General features: G+C 38.8%; 1 protein-coding gene across 3 annotated transcripts in view; it reads left to right on the top strand.

Annotated features, from left to right (window-relative positions):
* The window catches only part of nup153 (nucleoporin 153), a 39,871-nt gene that overhangs the window by 22,760 nt on the left and 2,218 nt on the right, over positions 1-14,893 (top strand). For 2 of the 3 annotated variants that reach the window (XM_056241349.1, XM_056241347.1), the window contains exons 10-21: positions 1,689-1,741; positions 4,334-4,454; positions 4,540-4,689; positions 4,845-4,943; positions 5,521-5,602; positions 5,680-5,778; positions 5,859-6,425; positions 8,003-8,194; positions 8,299-9,204; positions 9,918-10,259; positions 11,287-11,550; positions 12,778-12,952. In XM_056241349.1, coding sequence (XP_056097324.1) covers positions 1,689-1,741; positions 4,334-4,454; positions 4,540-4,689; positions 4,845-4,943; positions 5,521-5,602; positions 5,680-5,778; positions 5,859-6,425; positions 8,003-8,194; positions 8,299-9,204; positions 9,918-10,259; positions 11,287-11,550; positions 12,778-12,952 — 3,050 coding nt within the window. The remainder of the gene's footprint in view (positions 1-1,688; positions 1,742-4,333; positions 4,455-4,539; positions 4,690-4,844; positions 4,944-5,520; positions 5,603-5,679; positions 5,779-5,858; positions 6,426-8,002; positions 8,195-8,298; positions 9,205-9,917; positions 10,260-11,286; positions 11,551-12,777; positions 12,953-14,893) is intronic. The other variant, XM_056241348.1, reaches the window with a different exon arrangement.

Genomic DNA, 14,893 nt, shown 5'->3' with positions numbered 1-14,893 from the left:
GTAATATTAAGTAACTACATGTACTTACTATAGGAATAGGGTAGGATTAGGTTGAGGGTTAGTTGCATGTAATTATGCATAATTTACTGTTATTACTACAGTAAGTACATGTAACATATGTAACAAGGACACCGTAAAATAAAGTGTTACCTAAAACCCTCAATTAGGATATTTATGTGTAAAAGTGTACTTTAAAAAGTGCAAAAGCCACACATTGAGTTTTACAAATATCAATATTTGCATTGTTTTTAATGATAATTGCTGATGGCAAGTTGACAACCATGATAAACATAATGAAAAACATTTATATCCAACATATTGTTTTAACACAATTTTTGTTAAAACAAATTTACAGACATGTTGTTCAGATGTGAAGATATAAACCAAAAACATCTCAAATATATAATTCATTTAATTTTTATTTAAAATTAATTGAATTATAAGGATAATTTGTAAAAATAAATATAGAAAGACTGAAAACAAGCGTGTGAACATAGAGCCGCAGTAGATCACGTTTGAAAAACAATTAAAACTTAATAGTAGACAAATGCTATATAAAGAGAACGTAATGGAGGTACGCAGCAAGCTAACGGGCTTGATTAAAAAGACAGGAAAAATGATGCATTAGTGCACAAACATTCGCTGAAAACCACTGAGTACACTGACTAAAAAACAATATTTTACTGCTGCTGTTATTAACTGCCTTTATATTTAGTGCTTCGCTTTGTAAAGACCGTTTTAATTTAATATTTCTGCGGTAGCACTATTTTAATCCATCACTTATGTTGCGAGCGAACTGATTGCGCAACCTGATGCTCGAGACGCAAAATACAGACATCCCAAGTCTCCCGGAAGTTCTGGAAGTCACACGCATATTGATAGCGGCTCGCAAATTAGTTCAAACTCCCGGGATTTGAGCGCGCATGCGAGACAGAAGAGACTGTGCTCCAAACCGTGTAGCGCGAGCGCGCGGCAGAGCAACGGAGGGAGAGAGACCTTGCGTGTGTGTGCCTCATGAAGCGCGTGTAAGACAGAGAGCATCCTGATTGGCCTGTTTCAACCAATCACCAGTAAACGCTCCCCGTGACGTAAGCAGACCAACTAATCGATAATGACATTCGTTGACAACGATTTTCATAATCGATTATTATCGATTTTATCGATTAGTTGTTGCAGCCCTAGAAGATTTATATTTCCAATAAATGCGGTTCTTTTTTTTTTTTTCTAGAACGTTCTAAATTTTTATAAGAAAAACAGTTTTCTCAATTAAGCATCACAACAGTTTTCCACTGTGATATGTTTCTTGAGCAGATTTTTGATTTCTGAAGGATCATGGGACACTGAAGTTTCAGCATCATTACTTCAGTCTTTAGTTTTAACATCACAGGAATAAATTGCATTTTAAAATATATTAAAATGTTAATTAAGGTTTTTTAATGTTTATTTTATTTAATAAAAAAAATCTTATTTTACATGAACTACTATATTATGTACAAATATTATTTAATTACTTTTTTTTTTTTTTTACTGTTTTGTTCAAATAAATGCAGCCTTGGTGAGCATAAAGAGACTTTTTAAATGTGTACATAAGGCTGGAACTATCTTAAAAAAAATGAGTCTTTATGAAAAGTACCTTCAAGCACTGTAATTAAGTGGATTATGTTTTGATTCTTTGTTTCCTTTCTTAGCCGGTAAGACAATCCCCTCCAATTTCAGATCCCTCCCAGACTCCATCTACCAGGTAAGAGCAGATGGTTTATGGTAATTTACATTACGCCTGTTTCACACTGAACACATAAGCAGCGCAGAAGCTGTTTGTTAGCAGAGCGGGAGCGGCACACGGCTTTTCTGCTTTCACACTGGCAGCGTTTGTTGTGCGCAGCTTGTGTACTGCAAAAACAGACTCGTATCGCCCATCGTGTCACCTTTTTCAGGCGTACTTCTCTGACCGTTGCCACATGCTTTGATTTATCATGTGCGGACTTCTCTGTGATGTGACCGTGTTCCTCTTACACACATACTAAATATTAGTGCTGGGCAATGATTACTTGCATCCAACATAAAAGTTTGTGTTTACATAATATATATGTGTGTACTGTAATTATTTTGTGTGTATATAAATACATACACATGCATGTAGGGATGCACCGATCCGATATTTGTATCGGGTATCGGGGTCGATACTGCCATTTTTGCCGGATCGGGTATCGTTCAGAAGAGGCCGATCCAAATCCGATATTGTGCGTATATATTCTGTGTTATTGTTAAGCCCAACAAAAGGCACAAAAACATTATAAAGCACCATAAGGTTTTCGTGCACTATATTATAAGTGTTCTGAAGCCATTATATATTATAATGTGAGATAGACATGAATATTTAAGTCATTAAATTCAAGATCACGTAAACTTTTCCATCCGTCAATCTGTCAATCATTCTTCATTCAGCATTCAAACAGCGCGTCGCGTTCGGGTACTACAGTCAACACGAGAACAAGATGATTCAATGTTACTATTATTATACTTGATCTGAGGATAAAGGTCTATGGTTTCGCATAAAACAATTTTATCTTGCTGGACTTTATTGCTGTAACTTAATCATGTTACTTTCTACCGGGTCAGGTACAATGATCACAACAATGGAGTACAGTAGAGCACTATAATTGTTCTTCACGCGCACAGTAGGCTAACTGAAATTTAAAACTATTAAAAGAAAATCGTTTATCATTCTGCGCTCGGGATGCGCATAAGCGCTGTGTGCCGCAATGTATTGGAGCCTTTCATATCATAATACAGTGATGCAATGAAAGATTATTAATAGCCTTTCTTGTTCTGTCCTATCTATCATATGTTCCTGCCTCATTAAACAGCTGTGCTATACATTTAAAACATGTCTCAATTTTAGGCTATATATAAAATAATTTATCTTTTTGATTTTTGTTATCTTGTTTTTCATGAATATATTTTACAACAATACAAAGAGCAATGTGTAACGTTTTACCAGATTTAGTGTTACACTTATTGTCTCTTATTTGTTCCCCACTAAATGTTTTTTTCACTAAATGTTCAGATTTTATACAAGTATACTGTGCACTCTTGATTTTTATAGATTACATTTTACTGCTGAATTATCCACTAATCTAGTTTAGGCCTATAATAGCATTTTTGTCATAGATTATGATCATATATTTTGATTTGTTTTTCTTTATAATGAAGTTGTCTATATTAAGTAGATTGTGTTTAATACACAAAAGAGTGATTATCAGTTCAACACACAGAGTTATAAAAATTCTACTTGATTAAAAAAAAACTGCGCTGGTACCGGATCGGTATCGGGGATCGGTCGATACTCAGAATTTTTGGTATCGGATCGGATCGATTCTGAAAAAAGTTTTTTTTTGTGTGATTGTTGCGGGCAAAAATCCTTGAATATGCGGCCCTTTTTCTTTAAAAATGTAATGGAATATGCAGGATTTTTATGCGATGAAATTGGGGGAACTTGCAAAAATTGCAGTTTGATGAAAAAGAGAAAAAAAAAGTGATTCCCCAACACCCTGTTCTCACTAGGCTCCTAGCTTAATGTAAAGAGTAATTTCTTATTACTTCCTATGATAAGCAAGCATATACATCACAGAAAGTGCTGGGAATATTTCAGTTCTCATCTTGTTTCATTTCAGATCTTAATAAACACATCAAACTTATAAAACATTGATGAGTCAAACAAGTTCTGCAGCTTTACAAAAGGAATATGCTACAACTTCTGTAAAAATGAATAAATAAAATATAAAAAAAATAGTGTGCTCCTGTTTTACAGCTTTTCCATGATGTTCACTTCGAAACGGGGGCTCTTGTGTGAAGCAAACACAACAATTTTAGACTTTCTGCTGAGATATGTGACTTTTTTGCAACGAAAATGCGAGGATTATGAAATCATGCAAGCCCTGCATATTTTGCACGGAAATCTGCAATTTATGCGGCGAAAGTGCTGCGTTTTTAAAAAAAAATTATGCGGCCCCCACATAAATATGTGGACTTTGGATAATCGCGTTTTTCTGGAGGAACGATATACATGCATTTGTGTGTATTTATATATACAAACTAATTATACACAGTACTCAGACATATATTATGGTAAGTTTTATTTTGGATGTAATTAATCTCAATTAATCATTGCCCATCACTATATATATATATATATATGCGCTGAATTTTTTTTTTGCTGCTTACATGTCCAGTGTGAAACGGGAGCTAAAATTCTCTTCTCTTTTTCAATAGACAGTGAGCTGTTAGTGTCTTCTTGCATATATACTCAATCCATCAATCCCTTTGTCTCCAGTACAAGCAGTATGTCCTACCCGCTGTCCAGCACCCCAGCACCCAGCAGCGCTGCTTCAGGAGGGGGCAAAATGAAGAGGGAAAGAGCTATTAGACCTTCATCCAAACGGCCTGAAGATGAGGTCAGATCATCTGCTGGTTACAGGCTTCGTTATACCATTGTTTTTTGGAGTGGTTTGATGCTCATGTAGACTGTTTTACTTTCAGCTTGCTGAGGACCCAGACCTGCCGCCTGCTTCTCTTCCCAGCAATTTCACTTTGCCCACATTTAATTTCTCCTCTCCTCCCCCTTCCTCCTCGTTCACCTCCGGCACAACACCACTTGCAACCGTCTCTGAGGAACCGCTAGCAAATAAGGTATTACTTCCCCTCTGACCCGTCAAAATTGTGCCTTTTCTCTGACATAGTCTTGGCTCAGCAAACTGAAAGGTGCTCATTGCTGTTATGTTGGACAAATAATGTGGACAAGTATCTGTAACCCAAATTTTAATTTTAAATTTTTTTTAAATCAGGAGCCAGTGACACCATCCACACCACCATCTGTCCCATTCACATTCTCTTCACCTATCGTAAAGGCAACAGCAGCCAGTCCTCCAACTTTCTCTCCATCAGTAGGTCTCCTTTATTCTTTTACACTGTTTCATGCAAAACAAGCATCTGTAATGATGATTAGGGATGAACCGATACCATTTTTTCAGATCGATACCAAAAATTCTGAGTATCGGCCGATACCAATCCGATATCAGCACAGTTGTGTTTATTTTTTATTTTTTTAAATCAATGTAAAGTATTCTATACCTCTGTGTGTTGAACTTATTACTCTTTTGTGTGTTAAAGACAAATGAAACAATTGTGATCATAATCTATGACAAAAAACTATTATTAACTAGATTAGTGGAAAATTCAGCAGCAAAAGTTACCGGTACTCTAGAAAAATCATGAGTGCACAATAGCTGTTTTAAATTAAACATTTAGTGAGATTTTTTTTTTTTTTGTGGAGATGGAGAACAAATAAAAGTGAATAAGTTTAGCACTAAATCTGTTTAAATGTTACACATTTCTCTTTGTATTGTTGTAAAATACTTTCATGAAAAACAAGTAAATATATTTTTATATATAATATATACTATAAAATGACACTTTTCATGCAAAACAAGCATCTGTAATGATGATGATTCTTCCCCGCAGGCTGGATTCACCTTCAGTGCACCTACTTTGAAAACAGGCCCTTCTTACTCCAATGGGAAAATTGTTCCAACAGTAGTACCAGGTAAGGCTATTTTTGCAAAGCAGATGTTTGAGGATTTGAAGTCAGGTTTTGATGTTTCTTCCCTGCATGTTTCGCAGTCAAATCAGTGGCCAGTGAGGAAAACGAGTTTGAAGGACCCTTCAAACCTGCAAAGGTCTTAAAACAGGGCAGTGTATTGGATATACTTAAGGGACCTGGTATGATATGCTTTTAAGTAAAGGTTTTTAATGGCATGTTGCTATTTGAGTGTGTTCATTTACCCTTTTCTCTCTTCCAGGATTTGCTTCCCCCTCTCAGAACTCTGCTGATAAACCTTCACAGTCTGCTTCGTTATCATCTGCTACTTTTTCTGGTTTTGGTGACAAGTTTAGGCCACCTGCAGGTTCATGGAGCTGTGACACTTGCCTATTGCAAAACAAGTCGTCGGACAAAAAGTGTGTTGCTTGTTTCGCAACACAACCCAACACAGACTCTGCCTCTAAATCGGACAGTAAACCCGCAGAAGCTCCTGCAAGCATTAGTTCTCTCTTTGCTCTTCCAGCTGGTAGCTGGGAATGTGACACATGTTTGGTCAATAACAAACCGGAAGTAGTTAAATGTGTAGCTTGTGACACGGCCAAACCCGGGACTGGAGTGAAATCCAGACTGACTCTACCGGTTCTTTCTGAGACCTCATCCACTCTCTCTACAACCACAACGACTGCTGCTTCATCTACAGCGACTGGACTGTTAGGATTTGGGGACAAATTTAAGAAGCCAGAGGGGGCTTGGGATTGTGACGTGTGCATGGTTCGGAACAAAGCACAGGATGTCAAATGCGTGTCCTGTCTGAGCTCTAAACCAGGTAAAGTTTTACTAAGATTTAATACATTTTTAATACCCAACAAAAAAAAGAGGGACAGCCACTTTAAAGGATTAGTTCACTTTAAAAAAATCTTTTGCTGATATTGTACTCACCCCCATGTCATCCAAGATGTCCATGTCTTTCTTTGTTCAGTGGAAAAAAAATTAAGGTTTTTAATGAAAACATTCCAGGATTTTTCTCCATATAATGGACTTCAATGGGGTCCAAACGGTTCAAGGCCCAAATGACAGTTTCAGTATCTAGCGAAACGATCGGTCATTTAAAAAATAAATAAAAATAAATAAACACCTATGAAATCAAGTAGAAAAGTGTTTCTCTTAAAATTTGGTCTGAAAAATAGGGTTGGGAATCGAAAATAGATTCCAATTCTGGAATCGAATACATGAGGTCAGGAATCGGATACTTGTTGTTATTAAATACAAATTTCGATTCCTCTTATCGATTCCTTTGTGAACATTTCAATATAACTTTAAACCAAGCGTGAGATGAGATGACTCGCGCGCTGTTTTCAGTGCTTTAGGCGTGTGTAACAGTATATTGGATCCGTGCAGTTCTTAAAGTGACAGCAGCCTAATATTTCTGGTGCTGTCTCTACAGGTGAAACTCGAAAAATTAGAATATTGTGCAAAAGTTCATTTATTTAAGTAATTCAACTTAAAAGGTGAAACTAATATATTATATAGACTCATTATATGCAAAATGAGATATTTCAAGCCTTTATTTGTTATAATTTTGATGATTATGGCTTACAGCTATGAAAACCTTTTCACGATATTCTAATTTTGAATTTGGGGTTTCATAAGCTGTAAGCCATAATCATCAAAATTATAACAAATAAAGGCTTGAAATATCTCACTTTGCATGTAATGAGTCTATATAATATATTAGTTTCACCTTTTAAGTTGAATCACTGAAATAAATGAACTTTTGCACGATATTCGAATTTTTCGAGTTTCACCTGTATAATAACACTAATCAAAACAACAAAAGACAAAGAGAAAATTCACTCGTTCTTGACTGAATAACTATTGTAACTACATTTGTAATGTATATTTTATTTATAATATGCAGTGTTATTTTATATTTGATTAAAGTTTCTGTTCCTAAATACCTGAAACTCTTAAAACAGCATTTATTTCAACAATCGTATCTTTGTTCAGTTGTATCTATTTTTTTTTTTTTTGCTCTTTTTTTAATTACTGAGTGTTTACTTGTCTTTAATAATGCTTGAAATTTATCTTAGTTAGGCTAGTTGTTTTTCTATGGTGTTTTTAAACCACTGGCAAACGCTCCTTGTAAGTGTTCTTTAGCATGTTGATTTTTGATATTCAGCTACAATTAAATGTTTTGCTATAAGACTAAATGTGAATATCTTAATTTTTTTCTTTCTTTTTTTTCTTAATGGAATCGAAATTAGGAGTCGATAAGCAGAATCTGAATCGTTAAAATTGAAACGATACCCAACCCTACTGAAAAGCTTAGCATTCAATATCCGCCTAATCAAACTGATATTTGTGTCCCTGATGTCTTACTCTACTCTTCTTGGTGTTTTACAGGAGCTGTAGCCGCTGTGGTCTCGACTCCAGTCTCTGCAACCTCTGCTGCGTCTGCGTTAGGATTCGGGGACAAGTTCAAGAAACCTGAGGGGAGCTGGGAGTGTGAGGTGTGCTGTGTTCAAAATAAGGCAGCGGACCAGCAGTGTGTGGCCTGCCAGTCAGCAAAACCCGGAGCTAAAATAGAGTCCAAAGGTAAAGTGCCTTGCAATCATATTTCCAGAAGTCAGATTTTGTGAAGCAGCTACTTACCGTTTTGTAGAAGCAGACTAATGACTAGAAATCTGGCTTTTTTTCAGGTTTTTGTTCATCTTTTGGCGTTCAGTCCAACTGTACAGACTCAAGTTCATCTGGTTTTAAGTTTGGTACCGGCTCTACGGACTCGACCTCTGCTGGATTAAAGTTCGGAGGCTCTTTCTCAGATTCTTCCACCGCGGGAGGATTTAAATTTGGAATCGGGACTTCCGACTCAACCTCAAAATCAGAGGGCTTCAAATTTGGAGGCTCGTTCACGGATGCTGGTTCTGGTGGGGTCAAACTTGGTAGTGCCTCGTCAGAATCCACAGCGACAAAAGAGAGTTCAACAAGGGCCTTTGATTTTACTGGATCCATGGATGATGACATAAGCGGAAAAAAAACTAAATCTGAGGATTCTAGTACGGGATTTAAATTTGGTGGCGGAAGTGGAATCACTTTCAGCTCTCAAGCTTCTGGCTCTGAAAACTCAGCATTTTTATTTGGAGCTAAACCCAGTGAGAAAGAAAGCTCAAATTCATCCTTTAGTTTCTCTGCGCCCCAGTCCAAAGCTGAGAAAGATGCTCCTGCTTTCTCAGAAACCGCTTCAACCACCACAACATCATCGACGGCAACAACAGCAGCGAACGCCATCCCTGTTTTTGGCAAGTCTTTAGTAGCTGAATCTTCTGCCTCGAAGTTTGTGGAACAAGCAACGAAAGAGCAAACGCTGGTGACGCCTAACTTCACCTTTGGAAAACCAGAAGAGAAAAAGGACACCTCTGCACCCTCAAAGGCGTTCATGTTCGGTGCTTCCAAAGAAGCGGAGAAACCAACGGCAAACTTGGGCTTCTCTTTCAGCGAGCCAGACCCTCCAAAAGATTTCCCCAAGCCTACGCTTACGTTTGGGAAAACTGCCGAGTCAACAGAACCCCCAAAGCCGTCATTTGGTTTTGGACAGAGTATAACAGGTGAGTGAAACCATGTGGTCTTTTGATGCTATGGTCTTAAAGCTATAGAGCGCTTCAATGGTGACGTATTTTTGTAGTGATTTCGCATCAATGCGATTTTTCCATTGGCTTTTGGTTTATTGCAGAAAATAAGATCTGAGACTAACAAAGGTTTTTGTTCACTTAAACTAGGGATGCACCGATATGAAAATTTTGGCCGATTTCAATAACCGATAATCTTATATTTGAAAGCCGATAACCAATATATTGGCAGATAAATCTAAATTTTTTTTAGATATTTTTTTGAGAGCTTGATTACAAAAACAAGTGTCTCGCCATGTCCCAAGCTCACAATTATAATGTTCTCATTATAATTTTATGTAGCCGATATCCTTTTCAAAGTTATTCCAGTCATATTTCAAGCAATTCAATAACAGTGCACATCTGAAGTGTCTCAGCTGAAGAAAATAATCCATTATTAATCGGCTTTAATATATCGGCCAAGTTTTCTTATCAGGCCGATAATATTAAAAACTAACACGCATCAGCTGATACCGATATGGTGGCCGATTTATCGTGCATCCCTACAAAACAACCATTGACTTAGAGACGATTGAAACCGAATTGCTAAAATGCTACTGTTTTTTGCCCTACAAAAATGCATCATCCCTGCAGCACACTATACCATATTCTTGTAGTACCACAATTTGACTTTCCAACTATGTGCTTTCCAGACACATCTGCTCCAACGCCCAATTTTGGCTTCATGGCCAACTCCTCGAGCACCCCAGCTTCATCCAGCTCCACCCCCAGCCTTTTCATCACCCCCACTACCTCTTCCCTGGCTCCCTCCCCTGCTCCCTCAAACACCTTTGTATTCGGCCAGAGTTCCTCCTCTGAACTTACCATGGCAAAGACTTTCGTGTTCGGACAGCAGGACAGCCAGACGCCGGCACCTGCGGCTCCTTCTGCTGCACCTGCACCAGCACAACCTTTCCAATTTGGCTCGGGCTCAAACGCATCTGGCCCTTCTTTCAATTTTGGTGCTGTTGCGTCCTCCACCCCAGCCTCTGCCGGTTAGTTTCCCTCCTAAAATCCCATAGTGTGCTTCTTAGGGCTGTCGTGATAACCACAATATTGTAATACTGTGATACTGACAAGCCAACTGCAAAGGAATGCACGCAACCGTGATATTTGCGTGTTTTCTTTTCTTCATAAGGCTACACCCTTCTTGTTTTACACTTTATAACTTATTTAACAATCAATACACCTTCACAAATGGTAATTAGACTGTTTATCATGGTGATTAGGTTAGTATGCCTCCAAAAATCCCACATTGTGCTTCTTAGGGCTGTCGCAATATTGTAATGCCGTGATACTGACAAGCCAACTGCAAAGGAATGCACGCAATTTGCGTGTTTTTTCTTTTCTTCATAAGGCTACGTCCTTGTTTTGCATTTCGTGAAGTTGTATTGAATGTAGTGTTGTCAAAAGTACCGACTTCGGTATCAAGTCGATACTGTTTTTTTTTTTTTAAATATGACGCTTTGAACGCTGTTGACCGGAATCATAAACACTTCTGATTGGCCGTTGTTCATCCGCTCATCAAATATGTCTGTGATTGGCTACAATGATCAGCGCTTCAAAGACATGTTGTAAATATACATCAATGACGCTCTCCAGCGAGCGCTTACACAGATACACACGGGAGCATTTGATGCTTCAAACGCTCATGCTTTCAGAACACGTTCGAACACTCCCGTGTGCTCTCAAACGCCCATGCGTTGATCATTGTAGCCAATCACAGACACATCCGATGAGCTCGTGAACACAACGGCCAATCAGAAGTGTTCGATTCTCTCAACAGCACTCAAAGCGTCACATTTTTTAAATTTCAGTACCAACTTGGTACGGTACTTTAGACAACACTAACCAACTGACAAGCCAACCTACAGAGTAGATTTAAATAAATAGAAATAAACAAATAGCGATAGTACCGCTCAAAATTACCGCAAGGGAAATTCCTTCACTGCGACAGCCCTAGTGCTTCTGCCCTTTGGTTGTCATCTTGTTCAAATGTCTAACATCTCATTTCTCTTGCAGCTCCGGCTCCGTCTGCCAACCCTTCCCCGTTTGTCTTTAGTTCTGCCGCTCCTTCATCTGGCTTTGGCACTGGACAGGCACCAATCTTCGGACAAAACGCGTCTCAACCCAGTGCTCTTGCGTTCGGCTCATCGGCACCTTCATTCTCGGCCAACGCTTCCCCAGCTTCTGCATTCGGAGCCAAGTCCAATTCTGCCCCTGTATTCGGTCAGCAAGCCAATCCTACACCTACGTTTGGATCGACTGCTGCCTCCACGGGCCAAGGTTAGAGAAACGTGTTAACATCAGCATCTCATTTAATTCTAAACCAGTATACGGGCTTTCGCACCGGGCAACTAATGGTTCTCTCAGTTGCATTCGAACCGCCAGTAGGAACTCTGAAGTGCCGTGTGCCGTGCTTGTGACTTTTATTTTGACGCCGCTGAAAACGTCAGAGGTCAAAGTGCTCGCGTTCTCCTTGTTCATTAGTTTACGGTCTGTCTAACAGTCCTGTCTAATACGTTATTAGATAGAGCTGTCATAGAAAGCAGACCGTATATGAAAAGGTATTAGCGTATAGCATATACATAATCATGTTTGGCTTGGTCCCCTTGAAGTTGCGTTGGATTTTCTCCTTGTTTCAAAGGTTAAGAGGCCACTGTTTATCTATCACTGTTTTCCATGTTTGCAGAGTTCGTTTCTGGAGTAAATATTAGTCTATAATCTGTTTACTAGCCTGGATGCCAGCTGAGCTTAGCCCCACCCACAACATTTGAGGATGGGAAGTTCGGTCTGGACTTGATCCGTTGAGAAGCAAGTATGCCCGAACCAAAGCTGTTCGGACCAATCAAATTGTCAGGGCGGGCTTTATACAATGATGGACAGATGATCAACCGTAGCATAATCATCCACGTCACAAAAGAGCGCTTGGGTTGAGTTCGTTTACAACAAAGATGGCCGCCGCTGGAGAACTGAGATGTGTAGATTCAGCCATCGCGTCTGTTATAGAAGATGTAGACCGCATTCATTTTAAAAGAGGAACAGAGAACCGCGATCAAGGCATTTTGTTGATCCAATTGAGTCCAGAGGCATTTTCTTTCCTGGTTCGGTTGAAACGCCCCATAAACACAGCCCAATGGAGCCGTATCAGACTCTGACTAGAATCTGAGTATGACGACGTCAGGCTGTGTGTTTACACCATAGACTGTAAAAGGAGTTCCTAGAACTAAAATCGTTCCTAGTTCCTGCGGTGCGAACACGCACATCCAATAATTATAGGAACTATGAAAAGGTTCCTCCGGTGCAAAAGCCCTTATGTCTAACCTTTGAGTAACTTGACCATCTAAGTACTACCAATGTCAGCTGTGATAAGTTCACATTCATTGCATGGGAAAGCAGCATCGGATATCATTTACAAGTTAAAACTTTCGAGGGTGGCATTGACCTACATGCCTGTAACCTAGTTATTTGTATGCATCTCCGTAACGGTTACTCCATGTGTTATATTTGCAGGAGGGTTCCAGTTTGGCAGCACTGGTGGGTTTGGAGCATCGGGGAGCAACAGTAATGTGTTTGGTTTTGGGGGGGCAGCAGCTCCAGCAACTCCTGCCGCCAGTCCAGCGATGCCGGCGTTAAACCCCCCCGGCGGAGGCTTCAGCTTCGGCCAGACCCCTGCTTTTAACATTGGGTAAGAAAAGAAAAAAATGTGCTCAAACTAATGCTACTGAAAACGGTAAATCATATTACATTTCGGTAACACTTTATTTCACTATATTGCACACGTTACGATTCAGTTAACTTGATAATCGCGTAAGCAGCTGATAAACGGCACGACCGTCCAGCACGAATTTTATCCCAATCACGTGAGCTTTCGCGCTAAACACAGAGACCGGAGCTTTCAATGTTGCAAGCAAAATGACAGAAATGTGTGTGCAAATGATTTATTGAAAAGCAGAGAACAGTAGCCGTTCCATTCAACATGAAAGACATAGAGAGAGAAATAGAGATACTTGACATTAAAAAAACTTTTATTTTAAAAGTATTATATTCAAAACACCTTTTCCTTTCTTTCCTTCAATTTTTTAGAAAAAAAGAAAACACAACAACAAACAACCAACAAACAAAAACAAAGCAACCAAAAAAAAAGTGAAAAATCAAACTACCAGATTCATGAACAGTAACAAGTGCTTTTTTAACACCCCATATCATTTAAAAAAAAAAAAAAAAATTTGTTTGCTGATAATACGTGTACTCAGTAACTAGAGAGGGAGAGAGAGATGGAAGTGTGTGTGACGGTGTATGTGCACGCTGTATGGTTGCTTCCACTGAGCTATAGGCTAGATCAATGGGACTGTGACGTGGTTGTGTGTGATTTGGCAATAGGGGACAGCCTATACGCTGGTGAAAATCGGGATTTTTAAAACATGTTTTAAAATTGTCGGGAGGTGCTCGTAACGTACTCTGCTCGTAATTCCTCACACCGTACACGCTGCGAGCCACGACCATGGCCCGATTTCCACTCGTAAAATAGCAAAAATCGCACCGTATACACCCGCCTTTAGACATTCTACTAACTATAAGTAACTTTGCAACTACATGTCAACTAACTGTCATTAGATTATTACTAGACTAGGGATGTCACGGTACCAAAATTCCAGTAGTCGGTACCGATACCATTAAAATGTCACGGTTCTCGGTACCAATTTCGGTACCACAGCAAAATCAGTTTGAACTATTTTATTTAACTATTTGAAAAAATATATATATTCAATTCAATCACTTTATTATTTATGATGGTAAATTTATGAAAGCATTGAAGGCTACATGCTGTTTAAACGAAAATATTGATGATAATGAGAAATATTGCTTATAAAAAAATCAAGTGAAAAATAAGCAACCTTCTACCACAGATTATTATTATTAGTAGTAGTATTTTTAATTAATGGAGACGTAGTTACATCTATTGTACAGTAGCCTAATATAATTATTTCTGTCAATTTCTTTAAGTTAAACCAAACTTTTATTTTGACGGGTTGCCGTGAAGACCTTGAGTTTCTGTGTGTGTATGATATGACGATAGTTTTTCTCAAATAAAACGGTAAAATGCTCATGAAGTGACTCTCGGAGATGAATGGAATCATGAATTATGTCATCATATCGTGAGGCAGCAGAGACTGAAAACAGCGCGAGCGTCACTCGTGCTTCAGTGTGTGTGTGTGTGAGGTAACATTAAATGAAACCGCGCGTCTGAACCATTCATTCACACAGAGACAAGCAGAACATGCAGGGTTCATATTATTTAAACAGTCGTTTTGCAGTTTAATATACACAGACACCACATCAGCAGCACCGTCGGTCGCCATGTCTCAGCGCTTTCATGAAGAGGATGCAACTTCACGCCCTTCGTGCATGCATGCGCGTCCAGAACCGGGTTTGACCTGGTATTCGGTACCACCGGGACTTGGTACCGTGACGTTTAATTTTTTTTAGTACCGACTTGGTACCGAAGTACCGAATATTTTGACAACACTATACTAGACTGTATGCTTAATATCTGCTTACACTTTATTTTGATGCTCCCCAAACAAATATTCTACTGACTTGGCAACTACAAGTCAACTTATTCTAC

The sequence above is a fragment of the Rhinichthys klamathensis genome, unplaced genomic scaffold, assembly GCF_029890125.1.
Source record: "Rhinichthys klamathensis goyatoka isolate OS25496 unplaced genomic scaffold, OSU_Roscu_1.1 h1tg000637l_1, whole genome shotgun sequence".
Classification (NCBI taxonomy): Eukaryota; Metazoa; Chordata; class Actinopteri; order Cypriniformes; family Leuciscidae; genus Rhinichthys; species Rhinichthys klamathensis.
The sequence above is the reverse complement of the archived record's forward strand: the minus strand, read 5'-3'. Positions and strand labels throughout refer to the sequence as shown.